This window comes from Martes martes, assembly GCF_963455335.1.
Source record: "Martes martes genome assembly, chromosome: 4".
NCBI lineage: Eukaryota > Metazoa > Chordata > Mammalia > Carnivora > Mustelidae > Martes > Martes martes.
The window spans coordinates 150,669,232-150,690,367 of NC_137891.1; the positions used below are offsets into that span (position 1 = coordinate 150,669,232).

General features: G+C 33.5%; 1 protein-coding gene across 3 annotated transcripts in view; it reads left to right on the plus strand.

The window, feature by feature from the left end:
• NRDC (nardilysin convertase) overlaps positions 1 to 21,136 on the plus strand; it is a 108,674-nt gene that overhangs the window by 69,999 nt on the left and 17,539 nt on the right. For all 3 annotated transcript variants that reach the window (XM_080802605.1, XM_080802604.1, XM_080802603.1), the window contains 11 exons: positions 1,093 to 1,166; positions 2,810 to 2,905; positions 4,437 to 4,559; positions 6,835 to 6,892; positions 8,807 to 8,880; positions 10,281 to 10,350; positions 13,068 to 13,145; positions 14,458 to 14,578; positions 14,655 to 14,713; positions 15,002 to 15,056; positions 20,546 to 20,650. In XM_080802605.1, coding sequence (XP_080658731.1) covers positions 1,093 to 1,166; positions 2,810 to 2,905; positions 4,437 to 4,559; positions 6,835 to 6,892; positions 8,807 to 8,880; positions 10,281 to 10,350; positions 13,068 to 13,145; positions 14,458 to 14,578; positions 14,655 to 14,713; positions 15,002 to 15,056; positions 20,546 to 20,650 — 913 coding nt within the window. The remainder of the gene's footprint in view (positions 1 to 1,092; positions 1,167 to 2,809; positions 2,906 to 4,436; positions 4,560 to 6,834; positions 6,893 to 8,806; positions 8,881 to 10,280; positions 10,351 to 13,067; positions 13,146 to 14,457; positions 14,579 to 14,654; positions 14,714 to 15,001; positions 15,057 to 20,545; positions 20,651 to 21,136) is intronic.

A 21,136-nucleotide genomic window follows, 5' to 3' on the forward strand; every position in this document is an offset into this window, starting at 1 on the left:
AGTATCTAGTAGCTAATTAAAAGTTTCTTTTTTGAATCAAGCAAAAGGGAAAAGTTTACTAAGAATTGTGGAAAATTAACTTTTTCAGTTTTATTTGCTGGAAAAGTGGATGTTAATTTAAAAATTTTTTTACATTGCTATTCTTACATAAATGGGTATATATGTAATTTGATGCATCACAATTTATGTAAATAAATTACATTAAAAAACAAATAACAGTTATAAAGCCAAGTGAAATATTGATAGCCTTTAAAATTTAATTTAATCATTTAATTTAATCATTTCTAACCCTGCATTGAATAAAAGGGGAGGCTTTATATATCTTATATGTGTATTTAAAAAATCACAGATACATATACAGATAAACAGTATATCTGATATTAAAAGTTCAAGGAGAGTGATTGGGGGAAATCTGAAAAGGCTACCTAAGGTTGATAATGGGGAAAAAGAAAGGCAAGAAACACTGGTCTAGTAATGTATATATGAGTGATAAAACTATAAAGAAAAGCAAAGAAGTGATTATCATGAAATTCAAGATATTTATGCTGAGGATAAGGTAGATGCTAGGTGCTTTTAGAATTATGACACTGGTCTGTTTTTTGACTTATGTGCTAGTCACTCAGGTGTTTACATTATAGTTATGTGTTAGTCTGTGTTCATGTTTTATGTACTTTTCTGTATGAGTGTTACCATGAAAAAAAGGTAGTTTGTAGACTTTATGGAAATGCAGAGTATTATTTAGATTTTACATGATTATGAACTAATTTTCTAACCTAATAAACTTCTTTTGTTTTTTAAAAGACTATTTATTTATTGAGAGAGAACGCATGTGCGCACAAGCCAGGGGAGGACAGAGGGAGAGGGAGAGAGAATCTTAGACTTCACACTGAGTTGTTGAGCCTGATGTGGGGCTTCACCTCACAACCCTGAGATCATGACCTGAGCTGAAATCAAGAGTTGGAGGCTTAACTAGCAGAGCTACCCAGGCGCCATCAATTTAGTAGACTTCTTAGTAAAAAAATAGATGTTGACTGATTAAAAGATTTCTCTGAGCAGAAACAGAAATGCCAGGGTTTGTTTTTTGTTTTTCAGATGGGCTCAGTTCTTCATTCATCCACTAATGATAAGAGATGCAATTGACCGTGAGGTTGAAGCTGTTGATAGTGGTAAGATAAGTGCTTTATATTTTATGATTATTTCTTGCATTGAACTAGGTATTTAACACATATATGATTCTTTATCACTAGACCATTTTATCTTTGTATTATAAAGGGCTGACATTTATTGAGAATATATTGTATGCATTATTGTGATTGTTATTCTCCATTATCCATATTTGACATCCTTATCCCCATAGGCTTAGAAAGGTTAGTACTTAACTCAGAGTTCAGAATCAGCCATTTTCTCTATTTTTTTCAAAAGTTGTTTTTTTCCTTATCTTCAGCTTTGCTTCTGCTTTGATTCTGAACATTGCTCAACCAAAAAAACTGTATCTGTTTTTCAAAGGTACCATAATCTCCTTTTCCTTTAAGATTTTCTCCTTAGAGTGTTTTACACACTCCCATTTCTCCTTCTGTTCCTATTCCCTAGAAAATTCCAGTTTGCTCCTTAGTGCTCAGCCTGAGTCATTCCCCAGAAAGCCTCTATTTCTAACCCCCCCCCCCCGCCCACTAAATTCACACACACATAAGACAAAATTAGGTTAGGTGACAGCCCTTTTGTATTTTCATAATACCCTCTATGTTGTATCACTTAACCATAGCAAACTGCAGTTTCTATTGACTCTAAGCTCCTATGATTATTAAACAGCTCCACTGGCCTCTTTGCTGCCTTTGAATTCGGTGAGGTATTTCTTATCTTAAAGCCTTTGAGTTTATAATTTCCATACCTAGAAAACTTCCCCAAAACTTCTTATGATATCATCCTCACTTTATTTGGATTTTACTCGCTTGTCACTTCCTCAGGCCTTTTATAACCACCCTGTTGTCACTCTCTATTCTCTTACACGGATTTATTTTTCTTATAGCACCCACCACTATTTGTTGGTTTATTCATTGTTTATCTCCCCTACTAGAATGTAAACTCCTTGAGGGCAGGGCTTGGGTTCCCCCCACCCTTTTTTTTTTTTTCACATTTCTGCCTCTAGCAACTGGTTCAGTAGTACCTGCCTCATAGTAGTTGTTCAGTAAATAATTGTTGAAGGAATATATCTTATCTTTTTTAATCCTTATAAAAATCCTATGAAATAAGTATAAATAACTCCATTTTATAGATGCAGAAATAGAATCAGGGAAGTTAGAGAATATCCTCAAGGTTGTACAGCTTAGTATATGGCAGAAGTTGGATTCTAGTGAAGATACTTCTGACTTCAAAGTGATTGTTCTTAACCATTAATACTTTCTTACTGACATCGCTGGTTTTGGAGAAAATTTCAACAACATATACAACAAAGTTCTCAGGTAATAAGGAGTTTGATTTAACATCTTATTAGCACTTTATCAGTAAAATCTGGGACACAGCATCCTAGAATTGAAACCTTCAGGTCGTTAACTATTTTGTTTCGTTTGAAAATAAGGGAAAACCCCTAGAAAGAAGTTGCATTGACTGCCTACAGTTACAGAATATTTTAAGTCATAGAACCTGGCCTACGTCAGTGAGTTCCCCATTTCGTTCTTATAACATGAAATTCATAAAATTAATTTTTGTCACTTCCTTACTTTCAGTTCTGTGCAGTTCAGTTCTTGAATTTCCATTAATAAAGCAAATACTGAATTTCATTTTATTAAAAGTGTTTCTTTAAATCTGACAGAATATCAACTTGCAAGACCTTCTGATGCAAACAGAAAGGAAATGTTGTTTGGAAGCCTTGCGAGACCTGGACATCCTATGGGGAAATTTTTTTGGGGTAAGATGCTAAATACTTAATCTTATTTCGTGTTTTCTAATTGAGGAAGATTGAAAATATTAAAAGTTGATAAAGAATGGAAGATTACGAAAGCAGACTAGCTAGGTACCTTTTACCTTTTAGGATAAGTCAGCAGCTTTACAAGCATATATTTGGTTCTCTAACATTGGATATATCAAGAATAGCACCTAACATTTTGTGAATGCTTTTTGAGTATCAGATACTCTGCTAATTCTACATGAATTACCTCATTTGACCATCATAACAATGTTATGAGCTGTGTACCATTATCTCCATTTAAAGATAAAGAAACAGGCTCAGGGAAGTTATTTAATTTGCTTAAATCACACAGTGGTGGATGTGATATTTGAACCTCTGTTTATATAATTATAAAGTCTGTGCTCTACCCCAGCCTGACATTTCCATTTATCAACAGAGATTCCGCAATGATTTCTCTAATAGTTTTTGAGTGGTGACCAAATTTTGTTTAATCAGTAAGCTGTTTAAATGGTGTCTGTTTTTCATAATGGCTTTTTCTTAGTGTTAGAATTCAGTTATAACCTAATGTTAACCCTCTTGACCATAGTGTAGAATCTGGGATGAGTTGATCTAAATAGTACTCAGCCATCAAAAAAAATGAAATCTTGACATTTTCAGTTACATGGATGGAACTGTTATGCTAACATAACATTAGTTATGCTAACTGTTATGTTAGGCTGTTATGCTAAGCAAAATGAGTCAATCAGAGAAACACAATATCATATGATCTCACTGATATGTGGAATTTAAGAAACAAAACAGAGGATCATAGGGTAAGAGAGGAGAAAATAAAGCAAGATGAAATCAGAGAGAGGGATAAACCAAAAGAGACTCTTAATCATAGGGAATAAACTGAGAGTTGCTAGAGGGGAGGGAAGTGGAGAGATGGTGTCACTGGGTGATGGACATTAAAGAGGGCATGTGATGTAATGAGCACTGGGTATTATATAAGACTGAATCACTGACCTCTACCTCTGAAACCAATAATACATTATATGTTAATTAATTGAATTTAAATTTTAAAAATGGGAAATAAATAGAACTTCATTCAAAGGATGTTTTGTACAGTTATATACATTTTATATGACAACCTTGGTTTATATGGTTTATTTTTAAGGATTATATAGAATATAAATAAAATAATTCAGAGATAAAACCTGAATTAAATACTAGACTACTTATTAAGAGAGGAAGTCTATGGCAATTGTTGTTAAGGTATTGCCAAATGGATATTAATTCCTTATGTGTTAAAATATACATCACAATTGTTTTTGTGAATTTTTGTCCTATATTGATATTATTGTTATTATCATACACTAGTTCTATATTCTTGAGTCACCTAGGTTATTTCATTACTTATACATTATTAACAGAGTATGCATTTTTGGTGTAGAGACTTTTGACAAAGTAAACTTTAAAAATTTTTTTTTAATTTCAGTATAGTTCAAAATAAAACTATCATTTTTGTGATCTTTTTCATCCTTTTTTACAGGAAATGCTGAGACACTCAAACATGAACCAAAAAGGAATAATATTGATACGCATGCTAGACTGAGAGAATTCTGGATGCGTTACTATTCTGCTCATTACATGACTTTAGTGGTTCAATCCAAAGGTAGTGTATTATGTTATGACCCTTAGAATTACTTTGAAGTAGTGCTTTCTTAGGCTTTGTTTGCCTTGATCAGTTTTGCAGTGTACTATTAATTACTTTAGTGCTTGATTCTAGTATGACTTAAAGGAAATCAGGATTTGGAAAAGTCACATAGCAAGTGGAATAGCTTTGAGGAAGCACAAAACCATCTGATTCTCAGGCAGCTGTTTTTTTTTTTTTTTTTATTTTAGAGACATAGGTCGTATTTCTAGGCTAGTCTGTGAGTTTGTGAGTATACTAATGTACTAATAGGTCATGAATTGGTCTTTTAAGGCACATTCAGATGCTGCCTCTGTTATTTTTGGTTTTGCATTTAATCTGTATTGATCATAAACTCTGACAGGGCAAGGTGTCTGTCTTTTCATCTTTACATAGGGTCCAGTGGCATGATTAATTGAAATCCATCATAGTAATGATAGCAAAAGTATCTTAAATGTAAAGAACTGGTCAGTATTTCTTTTCTTTTCCTTCTTTTATCATTATCTTCAGTAACTTGTGTTAACTTTTTCTCATTAAATAAATGGTAGCTTTCTTTTGTTTTCCTTATATTTCAGTCTCTTTAGTTCAGTTCTCAAAATATTCCTTTTTGACAAATGTGCAGAATTCCAGTTTGCACATTTATTTTTTAAAAAAGTAAACTTCTCACCTGATATGACTCTTTGTTTTTATAAAATTTTGTTCTCTCATGTCAAAATTTAAATTAAAGCTGTCTTGGCTCTTAAGTAGAAAACATTTTTGCATTTAGGATCAAAATTAGTCCACTAAGTTGACTTGAATTTAAAGCTTTGGATATAGAATGGTAGATTCTTTTGTTCAGACTGCAGATGTGCACCTAGATTCCTTTTATAGCATTTGTTAAAATAGGCAGTTCCATATTCAGTATGTAATTTCAATTTTTAACTACTGTTTCCAAATCTGTCACAAATATGCATTTTTCTTCAACTGTATTATTTCTTTTGCATTCTCTCGTGATGACAAATATGAGTGTATTTTTTTTTAAGATTTTGTTTATTTATTTGGCAGACAGAGATCACAAGTAGGCAGAGAGGCAGGCAGAGAGAGAGGGGGAAGCAGGCTCCCTGCTGAGCAGAGAGCCAAATGCGGGGCTCAATCCCAGGACCCTAGGATCATGACCTGAGCTGAAGGCAGAGGCTTTAACCTACTGAGCCACCCAGGCGCCCCCAAATATAAGAGTGTATTAGTGCTTGTTGCAAATTTCTAAAATAAGTCCTAGATATTTGATAAGAAAACCTTGTACAATTCAAATTCAATTGTTTTTAACCTTTAGCATTTATTATACCATTTAAGAGTTAAATACGGATGCCTGGGTGGCTCAGTCGGTTAAGCGTCAGAATTTTTATTTCAGCTCAGACCTTGATCTCAGGGTAGTGAGTTCAAGCCCCATGTTGGGTTAAAAAAAAAATTTTATATGTATATTATATGATTTATAAAAAATGTTTATAAGTGCATAAAATAAGAGTTAAATATCTATATAAGTGGTATAGAGTAAATTCAGAGCTTGATTAGTTTAATTTGTATCTTGGTTTTTTTACTGGGCACCTTTTGAAAATTAGTGGGACTTGTGTCTGGTGGAACTAACAAATACTATTCACTGATAGTAATGAGTCAGTGAAGTAAAGGTAAAAGGTTTCTTTTCCCACTTAGATCTGCTTTTTTAGAAATTTCAAAAGAATTTTGTATGAAATATCAGAATCAAAAGAAGATAGAAATCATATGAAACCTAAGAGGAAGACTTATAGATTGAAACCTCAGCAAGTATAAATTAATGTAAAATAAATGGAGTGTAAAAGTACTAATGAGATCCTGAGAAAGAAAAATCAATATGGTGTGGGTTAATTGGGAGAAACCTTCCGTGAGGAAGTAAGTTTGGAATCGAGTAGGAGGATGGTTAGTATATTCTTATCTCTTGGCCCTCTACACTGCCTAATGAGAAACAAAAACTTTCTTTCTTTCTTTTTTTTTTTTTTTTTTACTTGTGTACTTTTTTCTAACTTTATCAACTAGAAATACAGGAGTCTAATAAAATTAGGTTTTCTTATTTGTTGTTATTTTGTTGTTGTTGTTGTTACTCATTACTGGTTAAGAAGTGGCAAATATAGCCCAAATCAAAATATCCCTTTGTTTTATACCTAAAGATAGGTGAGATATCCAGTTGCATTTCTACCTTAAATAACAATATTGCATTTTCCTGTCTCCTTCCTGCTCTCCCCACAAGAAACACTGGATACTTTGGAAAAGTGGGTGACTGAAATCTTCTCTCAGATACCAAACAAGTAAGACACTCATTTTCATAAACCGTATACTTTTAGAGTTAAAGAGGCATCTTCTTGTGTGAGTCCCAGAGGTTCTTTTTTTTTTTTTTTTTTTTGGTGGGGGAAGGAGTATTATTTTTTTTTAAGGTGATTAAATTAAGACCTAAAATGGTTTTAGCAAGATCACAGAGACTTTGAGTGGGAAAACTAAGATGAGAATCCAAGTTTCTATAATTTCTATAGTTCAAAATTTATAAGCTTGTAAACTTGCAGTAAGCAGTAATTCTGAAGATTTTATGGCTCCTTTTACATTTAGAGTTTTTCTGTTACTGTGTAGAGTGTTTGAAACTGATATAAAAGCAAGTCTTATTATTGTGAGGCGGAGTATATATATACTCATATCCCTCAGAACAAATTGTGTTCTGAAAGTTTGCTTCTTAATGTAGTTGTTTGGGACTTGCAGTACTCTCCTCCATGAAAGAAATAATCTTGTAGGTGATGATTGACTTTCCATATTAACTAAAAAGTCTATTTCATGTAGTTGATCCAAATTATCTTTTTTTTTTAAAGATTTTATTTATTTATTTGACAGAGATCACAGGTAGGCAGAGAGGCAGGCAGAGAGAGAGGGGGAAGCAGGCTCCCCGCTGAGCAGAGAGCCCAACGTGGGGCTCGATCCCTGGACCCTGGGATTATGACCTGAGCCGAAGGCAGAGGTTTTAACTCACTGAGCCACCCAGGCACCCCAATCCAAATTATCTTTTTTTTAGAAATTTCATATATGGTTCCAGTTCGAAAAGCTACTACTTTTTGTTTACCTCAAATTCATCAAAATGATACAGATATTTAAAATACACTTTGTTGCAACATTTTTGTTATAAAGAATATCAGAAAATTAATTCTGAAGCAATTAAGTCCTTCTTCCTACTCCTAGTGGTTTGTATTTTAATGCAATAAATGAAATCAGGTTTTTTTTCTTGCATCAGGTGAGTAAGTTAGATTTTTTTTCCAGTTCCTCATTCTAGGACATAATTTATTTTAAATTTATGAAAGAAAAATTGGCTATGGAAATGTTAGAATATTCGTAGTAACAACTGATTGGTTATTATTAACTTGGCTTTATGTAAATTTTCATTGATAATTTAGCAGTACTTTTTAGGTATGGAAATATAATGAAAGCCATGCCAAAGTTGTGAGGTTGTTTTGTTTGTTTGGATAAGAAATGAGTATGAGCTATGGAAATGTTGAATGGCAGATTGAAATGTGTTTTACTGTGAACCTTTAGCAAAAAATCAGAGGTATATTGACTAGAGGAATTCATTAGGTCCTGTCAATCCCTGGTAGGCAATTTTTAGAAGTTCTCTTAAATAGTAATCACTAACAACTTTGGTTCCTTAATTGGACAGGTTAAAAAGTCTTCTAGGTATTTAATAATAATTCATATTGACATGTTTTAGAAGAGACGGTTAACAATATCTTCAACCAGATCAGAAGCCTCTAGAAAGAGAGTCCATGTCTTTAAATACCAAAGTGCCTAATACACTGCTTGATACCTAATAATCATTCTATTTATACTTATTGAATTAAAAATACCTCTAGTATGTTTTCTTTCTGAAATGGCTTTATATGGGAGGAGAATTTAAGTTGAATGGGGCTGATAGAGGCAGTAAATATAGGGAGGGGAGGCCCCTTCACTTCATTGTTTTCTGTCTCCCATGAGTTTTGGAGATATTTGAGTTACTGGGACTGAGATGAAGACTAGGTTAAGCTCAGGATTTTGTGGCATTGTTGCCATCTATTTGCTTATGCCTAGAATGCTTTTCAGCCAGGAGTATGTAGAAAAGATTATAAATACCTATCAGTTAGGCATCCCTGAAGATACTGCTTATAAAGGCTTTTGCCAATTAAATTTTAATATATTTGTTTTATTTTCAGTGGGTTACCCAAACCAAACTTTGGCCATTTAACGGATCCATTTGACACACCAGCATTTAACAAACTTTATAGAGGTTCGTGAACCAAAGGTTTAAAACTGTTTGAAATAACTGTAGCGCATTCTCTAAAACTTACTTGAGGCTGCCAATTTTCTTTGAAAATGACAACACAACAGAAAGTACAGCTGGGTTGGAAAGAGAGTAGAAGGACAGAGGCGATCCAGTTAGTGATGGGCAGCAGACCAGTCTGTTACCAGTCTGTTACCAGTAACAGACTGGTCTGCTGCCTTGCTGCTACTCGAGTCTGTTTTATGCTTTCTCCTTGTTTTCCCCTTATTCCCTTTTTTTCTTTGATTGACGTTTCTTTCCAAGTTCATTTTATCTATGCTCTGCTCTTTATTACCTTCAAAAAGAGAAAAATAGAGGAGGGATGAGATTTTGGAAATTATTCCCTTTTATCTCAATTAAAAAACAATTCTTTTTTAAATGAAGAAAAATAAAAATAAAGTGTAAAGAAATTGGAAAATCACCCTTAAGTCTTATCATCTAGAGAAGTCATTTTGGCAAATTTCTTTTGAGTTATATTTGAGGTATATTTTAACATAGTTGAGATGATAAAGTATATACACTTCTATCTCTTACTTTTTTCATTTAATATTATATTTGTAGGAATTTCCCAATGAGCCACCACATGGTATAACATGGTTATACTATAATTTGCATAACAATTTGCCCATAGTGAATATTGCAGAAATATTCCTAATTCAACTTTTTCCTTTCTTTGCTCTTTCTATGATGGCAGATCACCCCCTCCTTTTTCCTGATTGCCTAGGTTTTCCCTCCTCTTCTTTGTTTACCCCATTGCCGGTCTCTCTCCTCTTCCTTTCTTTGATCAATGACTGTTTTGTCATACCCTTTATCTGCTGCCCACTCCATTCTATCTAAGCTGACCCTTCCCAGAGACAGCTTATTTCTGTTGTATTCTTTCTGGCTTTGTATTTTCTCTTCATAGAATCATAGAGTAATAGCACTGGGAAGAATCATGGAGCTACTTTACCCTATCCCCCTTTCCATATGATAAGAAAACAGATACAAAAAGATTTAAATGAGAATGATTTTCCTCAAGGTTACATAAACACATATAGCAAGGTAGAGGTAGGGCTAGATTTCAACCATGGGTCTCCCAACTCCTAGTCCTGTATCCTTTCTTGCAAGAAGGGATCCTTCTTAGGAGTATTTCATATTTTCATCGTTCTTTTATCCGTTTTCTCTACCTGTGAAACCAAACTGAAAAGAAATTTATAAAAATTACATTATTCAAATTGGAAAATTGGCAACTTGAAATAATAATTGCATTGTATTTAACCTTCCCCTGTTTACTGGAGGATGAAATATATTTAAAAAATTCGTGTAGCATAAGAAAAATTAATGAAGAAACACTTATATCTGTTTTTCTGAAAAATATTTTTGTTTAGTTGTTCCAATCAGAAAAATTCATGCTCTGACCATCACATGGGCACTTCCCCCTCAACAGCAACATTACAGGTAAGAGTTCAGGGCAAATTTACTGCATTGGAAACTGAATGAGAGTGATATTTTGGAAACATATTAAACAGTTTCAATTTGAGTGTTCTGTTATGTGATAAACTAGGACCTCACTACTGGAGTTTTTGAACCTGGCTGTATATTTTAATGTCTTCTAGCTAGTTGCCTTTCCTGAGTCTTTGAAAATAAGTATCTTTGTGTGAATGCTAACTTCTGTAACTATATTCTTTAGTACTTTGAGTACAAAAATATTTTAGCTTATGGTTGATTTGTTAGAGGTGACCACTTAGTTTGAGCTTGTCAAAAAGTAAAGTAATTTTGAGCCTGGAATATGACTACAACCTAAATCTGAAGGACCTACATCTTTGAGGTAGTAATGAGTTAGGGAAGACTTATATATTAGGAAAACATTTTCCCAGCTTATTTATATAGTTATCTTATGTGAGCAGAATAGCAAGGGCAAGAAGTTCTTTAAAGATAAGGATCAGTCAATGCCTTCAAATACTTTTCTGATTAAAACAAATGCTAATGAACTGATAAAAATTTACCTTATTTTTTTAAAAAACCATTACCAACAGAACAAACCCATGAGGATAAACACAGAAGCAAAAGGAAAGTAATATTGCTTAAGCTCAGTAAAAACTTTTTTTTCACATATATGATAGAATAATCAATCATCCTATCAAGTTAACAAGAATGGTATGCTTCCCTTAGGAAAGCAGAGAACGTGTATTACCTACTTGCTTTTGGTGCAAGGATAACACAGGAAAAAGCAATATACATTGATTCTGTAGTTATGGTAGAGTGTCTTCAGAAGTGTTAAAATTATTATATGCATGTTTAAAAGCTCATTGTATTTAACTTTTTACTATAAAAATAATACATTCTTGTAAAATATTAAAATAGGGCAAAAGAGTATTAACTAAAATAAAGCTGTGTTTCCAATTTTTGTTTCTGAAAAATAGACCCAACATTAATACTTTCTTATATATCCTTCAGACATTGAAGCAGTGAATATAAAACCTTTTTTTTTTATGGAGATGAAACTATACTATATATACTATTCTTCCTTTTTTGGGCAATGCTTATTTTTCTAATTAACAAAGGCTGATTTATCCTGATTGATTACTAAGGTAGTTTATTGTAGAAATCTTGAAAATTACTGAAAAGCAGGAAAAAGTCATTCACGATTATGTTTTCCAAAGAATGTTAAAATTTCTGTATGTTTCCATCCGGTTATTATTTTTTATGGGCTATCTGTTTGTTTTAATATGCCCTTCATCATTCATCTTGAATCTCTAATTCTGTGAATTAGCCTTTTGGGGAAGCCTTTTTTTTTGTTCCCCACAAAGAAGTCCCCCCCTTTTTTAAAATTAGTTATCTTTTAATTTTACAGATGCTCAAAGTCATACAACATGTAATTGGCAGAGTTGACATCTGAACACTGACATTTAAATTTTAGAACATGAACTCTTTTTTTTTTTAAGGATGAAATGGCTTATTTTTATTTTATTTTTTTAAATTAACATATAATGTATTATTTGCCCCAGGGGTACAGGTCTTTGAATCATCAGGCTTGCACATTTCACAGCACTCACCATAGCACATACCCTCCCTGATGTCCATCCCCCAGCCACCCTATCCCTAACCTCCCACCCCCCCAGCAACCCTTCAGTTTGTTTTGTGAGATTAAGAGTCTCTTATGGTTTGTCTCCCGCTGGATCCCATCTTGTTTTATTTTTTCCCTCCCTACCCTTGTTTATACCTACAGAGTAACCAAATTCAAAACCATGAGTTTTGTTCAGATGCAGATGTTGTGTAGTCTACAGCATTCATTCTTTAATTTATTTCCCCTATATCAGTCTTAGGATAGATATAATTCAAGTTCATATTTTGAAACAATTTTGTGTGGGGTTTGAAGATTGCTTAATGTAGTCAAGATCCTAATATTATAAGTTAACTTTTAAGAGTTTATTGAACTCCATAAACTAATTTTAAAATTTAAGAATGCTTAGATTTCTTAACTTTATTTTTCTATATAGTTTTATTTTGTAGCAGTACATTTCTGAAATTATAGTAGAAGCCAGTGGGAAAAGACAATTTAAATAATATATATATATAATTACTCAGACTAACATTTTTACACCTGTTACATTACATTGTCATGAAAACTCAATGAGTAAGTAGCTGGGCAAGTGAAGAGAAAAAGAAAAATATAATGAGGTTATGTCTCGTTCAAGATCATGGATTTATTTAAAGGAATAACTAAAACTATAAGCTAGATTTTCTGACCCATAAAGCAATACATTTCATTTTACTACAGAGCTTGATGCAATACTGAAAGTTTTTCCTGACACTGAGGGATTCATTTTCTGTATTAGGTTCTAAAATGATAATCTATATTATTTCCATTTGGAGTGAAACAAAAATGAAATATTTTACCATAAAAAAAAGTTTGGCATTCAAGAGAAAAAGTTGTAGTCTTAGTTTTGAAATGATCATACTCATTCAGTGATTTCAGATAAAGAAGTTAAATTTTACCATGTTTTCTGTATTTACTGTGCTATTATCAAGTTAATAATAATTTCATGTGTGGTGGAATTTATGTGAAAAGTTTATAATCATATTCTTAAATATCATAATATTTGAAGTAAGAATTCCTTGTGTGCTTATACCTTAATTATTTTTATTTTTGACCTTAACATTTTTTTTTAAAGGGTGAAGCCACTTCATTATATTTCTTGGCTGGTTGGGCATGAAGGCAAAGGCAGCATTCTTTCTTACCTTAGAAAAAAGCAAGTATTTAATTAATAAGTATTTTCAGTGTAGCAATCTCTGAAATATAATAGACAATAAGCATTCTATAACCTATTCTTCTTGTTTTATCTGCTAGAAAGCCTAGAATCACATCTAATGCTTAATTATAGTCACTTTAATACCTAAATTATTTTAATAGCACTATTATATTTGTGCATTTCCTCAGAAGCTACCTTTTAGCCCTTATTGGAAGTTAGTTAGACACAAAATTTAAAAAATCATAAATAAATGAATTCCAGAGATACATAAAAGCTTAGCTCTAATCAAGAATTTAGATTTGAATGGTAAAGAAGTCAATTATTTAAATGCTGTGGATCTCCAGCCTTTCCCAACCCGGAAGGTGGACTTTAATGAAAACTACACTGGGCAGAGAAATCATAAAAATAGTGGGACTGTGAACATTATATGCAACTGTGTTAGTAGAATGTTTCCTAATGCATTTAAGCACTTGGTTAAGTTGCCTAGTCAAATCATAGAAAGATAGCTTTAAATCAGGACCAATAATTAAAGTACTTCCTTGTTTGATTTTTCTGTACACTAATTCAAGAATGGAAAGGAAGATGAGAAACTTAAATAAGTACTTTAAAGGAGTGGTATGACTAGAACATTCAAAGAAAGCTAAAAGTCTAAAGTTATTACAAAAGAATAAACTAATGGTATTCGTTACATGTATATCTTACATAATAAATGCAATATGCTTTAAGGTGTACACAGTTTTTCTCCCTTACCGAACTTTATTAGAATTTCACATTCTTCATTCTGGTTTCTTCCCTTGTTTTAGGTTTGCAGGATTATTCTAGTCAGGAAAAGATAGAGTCTCATTGCTTCTTTCTTAGACAGCCTATAGAGGTTAGCTGATAGTTTCAAAGAGCTCATTCGATATCCCAAGTAGGGATATATCTGAAGTATTTTAAGCTTCTTCTCGGAGACAGGTTCAAATGGGATGAATGAAATGCCTCGCAGAACCATAATTTTAATATTTGGTGCTGTTCTCTTCAACAGAAACTATTGTCTCTTCATAAAACTATTAATGTTATTACTATGTTGTAATATGTATCAGTGCTTCCATAAATATGGCTGTTATTTCCTGGTGATTCTTGCATGTAGTACAGTTGCTTGGGAGGCCTTGTACTTCAAAAATTTATACTTTTAAACTTACTTTTGGAAAGCATGTTTTCCTCTGAGTTTCCCAAATTTTACATAGAAAGCCTACCTATTTTGTTAATTTGAAGTATTTGTAGACTGTCAATCCCAAGATAATTGAGTGGATTCATTTTTTCCTAACAATAGGTGCTGGGCTCTTGCACTTTTTGGTGGAAATGGTGAGACAGGATTTGAGCAAAATTCTACTTACTCAGTGTTCAGCATTTCCATTACGTTGACTGATGAGGGTTATGAACATTTCTATGAGGTAAATAATTAAAATGGAATTTAAGAAATATAGATATTACTTTATGCAAAAACATAATCAGATGTTTTGTTTTCAGGTTGCTCATACTGTCTTCCAGTATTTGAAAATGCTGCAGAAGCTAGGCCCAGAAAAAAGGTAATATGTACATAGTAGAATTAGGCTAGAAATCAGTCCTAGTATGTTTTAGCCTTCAGTCTGCCAAATAAACATGTTTTAGTCCTACCATGATGGTTTTTCAGGCATTTCCTGTTTAAGTTCCTTCACTGGCTCCATATTCTGATTCTTTTACATGCGAATACTACATGGGAAACTTGAAACATTAAGGTTTACATTTATGTGGCTAGTCTGTTTTTTTCTCTTTCCTTGATGAAGATTCCAATAAACTTAAATATATCTTCTACTTAAAATTTTCTTCTTTCACAGAATTTTTGAAGAGATTCAGAAAATTGAGGATAATGAATTTCATTACCAAGAACAGGTACTGGAAGTCAAATTCTTTTTGAGTGTTATCTGTGACCCAAGTTGAAACTGGTGTGGACATTATTCCTCTTTTTGGAAGTGTCACTGGAGTTTTAATTCTGCCATTTCTGCCACTCTCTGTCATGTGAGTCCTAAGATGGCCTTGAGGTTATCTGAAAATTAACTCTTGTGTTTTTAAGTACGTATATTGAGTAACAGTGAGCGCATTAGGCGGATTGACATAGATCTTGTGTGACAATCATTTTATCTATGTGTTCATCCATCTGTCTGTCCTTTGATAAACATTCATGGATAACTTGCTATGTTACTTGATATTTTGGGAATTCTGATATTACGAAGACATTCTACAGGATAATTCTGTGATAATTACCATATGTACTATGAGAAACGGTGTGCTTTAGGATTTTAGGGCAAGGAGAACATTTGCCTTCCATCTGAATAGAATCAGGGAAGGCTCCATGGATGTGGTAAATTTGAATTGAGTTCAGCATTAAAAAACAGATAAGGTTGGATACACTGTAAGCAATAAGAAAAACATAAATAAAGAATTCTGGGTTATTGTGAAAAAGTAAATGATCCTATGTGTCTTTGAAAGGAAGGTATTATATAAGACTGAAAGGTAAGGAGTTTAAAGCAAGATTTCTTTAAAACCCTTTTTGTGGGGCACCTGGGTGGCTCAGTGGGTTAAGCCTCTGCTTTCGGCTCAGGTCATGATCTCAGGGTCCTGGGATCAAGCCCCGCATCAATGGGGAGCTCAATAGGGAGCCTAATTCCACCCCCACCTCTCTGCCTGCCTCTCTCTGTCTACTCGTGATCTCTGTCAAATAAATAAAATCGTGAAAAAAAATCCTTTTTGTGTCTTGGATCTCTTTGGAAATCTGTTGAATCCTCAGAGTAGTAGTATTTTAATCCCTTCAACTTTTTAAGCTCTCAGAAATTTGTCATAGTGGTACAGTGACCACTGATTTATCCCTCACCTAGATTCACTAGTTGTTAATAGCTTTCCATATTTTCTGTTCTCTTTTTTTTTTTAAGACAAATTTTTGGTTTTTAAAAAATATTTTATTTGAGAGAGAGAAAGTGAGCAAGAGAGACCACAAACAGGGTGAAGGGCAGAGGGAGAAGCAGACTCCCTGCTGAGCAAGGAGCTTGAGGTGGCACTTGATCCTGGGACTTTGGGGTCATGATCTGAACCAAAGGCAGACACCCAACTGACTGAGCCATCCAGGTGCCCCATATTTTCTATTTCTTTCTTTCTTTCCTTATATATGTATGTGTAAGTATGCATATCTTTTCCCCAAAACATATGGGATGTAATTACAGATATTATGATACTTCACTTCTGAACGTTTTGTAGCATATATGTGCTACACAAATGTATTCTTTTGCATAAACCTCACTAAAATTGTCACACCCAGGAAATTACATTGAAACAATGTTGTCAAATATTATACAAACCAGGGATGCCTGGGTGGTTCAGTCTGTTAATCTTCTGACTCTTGATCTCAGCTCAGGTCTTAATCTTAGAGTCATGAGTTCAAGTCCTGAATTGGACTCCACACTGGGTGTAGAGCCTACTTAAAAAAAAAAAAAAGATACGTATACACACACATATATGTTACACAATTATATATGTAATATGTATATTACATATATGTTACACAATTCATAAAATAGTGTTTCTAAGTGAAATACAGTAGTTTTTGAAGGAATATTGAAGTAAAGTACTCAAAATGTTCAAAAAATAAATGTGTATTTTTATTAACATATTAAATAATAAAGTCTAACAGTTACTTCAGTTTTAAGTAGCAGTGAGTGTGAGATATCTGCGAGAACTATATTGTGATTCCTTTTTTTTAAAAGATCTTATTTACTTATTTGAGAGAGCATGCACAGGGGGTGGGGGATGCAGAGGAAGAGGGAGAAGCAGATTCCCTGCTGAGCTTGATGTGGGGCTTGATGTGGGGCTTGATCCCAGGACCCTAAGATCATGATCTGAGCTGAAGGCAGATGCTTAATCGACTGAGCCACTGAGGTACCCTACTATATTGTGATTTTTATTGGTTAGTCATAGATGCCGCTAATACAAGTGTGGTTTGTACCTATATTCATAATAGAATAAAAATACTAATTTAGAGGTTACTGAAAATAAATATGTAATTTCTTCCCAGCCAATTCATGCACATACACACTCCTGAATTTGTTCATTGATATATCTTGTGGGAAATGTCTGTGGACCCTGGATTAAAAACCCCTGATTTAGAACTGCTTCATAGAGCTTCTTGAAGCTGCCTTTTTGGTCATCACCAGAGATGATTTCCTAAATATCTACTATAAGTAGAGAAGATTTAGGTACATGAGGACAAGGTCACAAAAACTGTAAGCTTTCAGTTACTGTTGATTCCTATGTAATCTGCTCTGTATACTTGAATGACTGAAATAGAAATAAAAATCTTATTCTATGAAAACAGGCTGCTTTGACACATCTATTGGCCATTACAGGGCCCTATAGACACGCCACCCGTAAGTGGACTTACAGGCATAAAACTCCACAAGTCCTCCCACTTACCTTACTAGGAGTAATTTTGTTCAGTGCCCTTATCAGCTGTGGTGGCAACATGTGGGTCAGAACTATGTCAGGGAAGGAGTGGGATCAAGAATTGTGGACTACAACCCTAAGAGATACCCAGATTCTTTTTTGGGGGGATCAGCTTTTTAGCATTGGTTGAATGACATTTTTGCTCTGCCCCTCCAGTTTCTTCTTAGCAGATCATTTCTAGATGTCTTTTTACTGACATCTCCCCATTTTTGTAGTTCCTGTTTTTACCATTAGCAATATTCATGAATACTTGTCTTGATTTTAAAACATGAGCCCAAGACATCTTAGATTAAAACCTAATCAGTACAAAGTGAGAACAAATCAGAAAGGTCTATATCTGTGTGTGAACTGCTAAATTAAATCAAGTAGCTCAGCTTATTTTGGCTTTTATAATTTTTTTTTTAAACAAAGTTAGAATATCTCTTCTTTAGACTTTTTCTGGTCTTCATCAAAGGCAAGTAGGAATGCCCTTTTTAAACTATTCAAAACAATCTTATTTAACTAAGAAATTTATTTATTTGTTTATTTGCTTATTTAAGATTTTATTTATTTGAGAGAGAGTGTGAGCCAGGGGTGAGGGGCAGAAGGAGAGGGAGAAACAGACTCTCTGCTGAGCAGGGAGGCTGACCCAGGATTCGATCCCAGGACCCTGGGATCATGACTTGAGCCAAAGGCAGCCGCTCAACTGACAGAGCCATCCAGGTACCCTGAGTTAAGAAATTAAAACAAATTATTTCCTATAGGAACTTGGACTCAATATGTCTTATAAGTCAACAATCTGAACTAGAACAAGGTGTTTAAGTGCTTTTTTATAGGCAGAAAACAGAAATAATGTAATAATAAGGCAATAAGAGTTTGTAGTAGATAAAAAAAATTAGAGGACAGATAATAAAAAGTGTTGGAGAAGAAATAGAGAAATTAGAATCCTCATACATTGCTGGTGGGAATTGTAAAGTGGTACCAGCTTTGGAAAAACAGTTTGGCAGTTCCTTACAAAGTTAAACAGAATTACCATATGAGCTCTACTGTAAGTTCTTCTAGGTATTCACCCAAGAGAATGGAAAACATGTCCACACAAATACTTGTACACAAGGATTTCTAGTAGCAGTATAGCCCCCAAAGTGCAAATACCCAAATGTCAACGAATGCATGGTTAAACAATATATAAAATATGCACACGATGGAATATTACTGAGCTGTGAAAAGGAATAAAGTACTGATTCATGCTACAACATGGATGAACCTTGGAAACATGTTAAGTGAAAGGTAGTCACCAAAGGTCACATGTTATATGATTCCATTTATATGAAATTGCCAGAGTAGGTAAAGCCATAGAGATACAGCACAGAATGATGGTTGCCAGTCGCTGGGGGGGAGTGGGTAGTGGGGAATGAATGTTTAATGGTTATAGGAGTTTCCTTTTGGAGCAAAGAAAATATTCTCCAACTAGATGGTGGTGAATGGTTGTACAACTTTGTACACTTTATTTTAAATTTTATTTCATTTTTAATTGTGTACTTTAAAAGTGTGAATTTTATGGTATGTAAATTATATCTTTTTTTTTTGTAAATTATATCTTTTAAAAAAATGAAAGAGTAGCATTTAAGTGTTTTTCTTAGTTCCTGTTCCATTGTCTTGGCACTAGAGATCTGCTTTTAGCCAGGGTCCTTAGTGATTTCTCATAGGAAATATTTTGAATCATTCAGTTTTGTTGCATACCAGAGCAGTTAATTTATAAGTAAGTGGCTGGTGAGAATAAATTACTTTAAAAAAAAATGAGAACAGAGTAGGTGGAATTATTTTAAATAATAATAGCACCTTAGTGACCCGTCAACTTGCTGATTCAGGAATGTTTCCTGAGGTAGGACATGGAACAAAAAAGCTAACATTTTCTATTTTTTTCTTATTCTATTTTTTATGTGATAATATAGTAGATAACATATACCTGTGGTCTCTAGTTCAGTGTATGCATGTCTCATTTCTTCTCCATGAATGCAGTAACCTTCACTTCTCTTCTGTCTCCCGTTAGATGAGAGAACAACCCATAGTGTCTAGTAAAAGACTGGATAGTGTGGTATTTTGGAAAGAGTGTTTGCTGCTATGTTAGAAAGCCCAAGTTCTAGAGTCTGCTCAGCCTTTTATTTACTGTGTGGCTTTGGGCAAGTGTATTTCCTTATAAAATGTAGGAGTGGAACAACTTGGTATCTGAAGGACTTGGCAGTTTTAAGATTCGGAACGCCTGGGTGCTCTATAAGTATTTGATTGCTTTCCTTTGAAAAAACATTTTCATTTCATAGGTTAGAGAACTTTTGGTTACTCTTTCAGTTTTAAATTGAGGAAATATACTGATTAATATATTTTCTAATATTAAGACTTTTATCTAATGACACATTTTGATTTCTGCATTGATTCATGTTTACAGGTAGTTTTCAGTCTTAGGGCTATAGTGATAAAATGATGAAGACTCTCTCTTTAAGGACATCAGTCACATGGGGCACTTCTAAACAAGCATTTACAGTTCAGTATTGTAATGCTCTCATGATGAGGCTGTGACATGATCAGAGCCTAGTGTGTTATAGGGCTCAGGATGGGGATGGGAGGGATGTTGGGTTAAATTCCTTAAGGTGGTAAATTTTCTCTGGCTAAATTTTCTTAGAATTCTGAGCATCAAATTACCCCCTCCCTTTTTCCTCTTTTTTTTTAAAGTGATTGCTATGCCCAGTGTGAGACTTGAGTGAGGATCAAATTCTTAGCTAAAATTATATCTGCTCAGTATATTTCTGTTCAGAAGCTTTTGGTTTCACTGTTTAAAAAAAAAGAAAAATTCTGTTTTGTGGTAAATTAAGAATAATGAAAGTTTCTGGTGTGAAATAACTCTCTCTTTACAGACAGATCCAGTTGAGTATGTGGAAAATATGTGTGAAAACATGCAGCTGTACCCACTACAGGACTTTCTCACTGGAGATCAGCTTCTTTTTGAATACAAGCCAGAAGTAAGGTTTCATTTCTAAGAGTTACTTTTAGACAAAGAGGAGGGGGATAAAGTGCAGAGATACATTTAAGAACTGTGGAAATGTAGAAAACTTGGCTAAATTTGTTGAATTTTTTATTTAAATATCAGTAGTTTTGTGGGTAATTTTTCATGATTGTTGTATTTGATCATGTTTTAAATATGAGGAGAAAATCAAGTCCTTTTGTCAGGTACAATTATTGTCACTATTTTTCAAGGGTTATAACATCTACTAAAAAAGTGATTCCTAAGAATTATGTGCTTTAGTTGCTAGGCTTACTTGGAGAGTTGTTTTGCTTACCTTTTAGCTCAGTTAGAGACTCTGGGCAATTACATTTTAAGCATTTTGAAAATGTTTATGAGAAATGTAAGATTCCCTGAATTTTGAAACATGTGACTTATAGACAGTATTATATACAAATAAATACTTGGTTGGGTTTTTCCTTCCTTCCTCTTTGGGAGTAAGTCA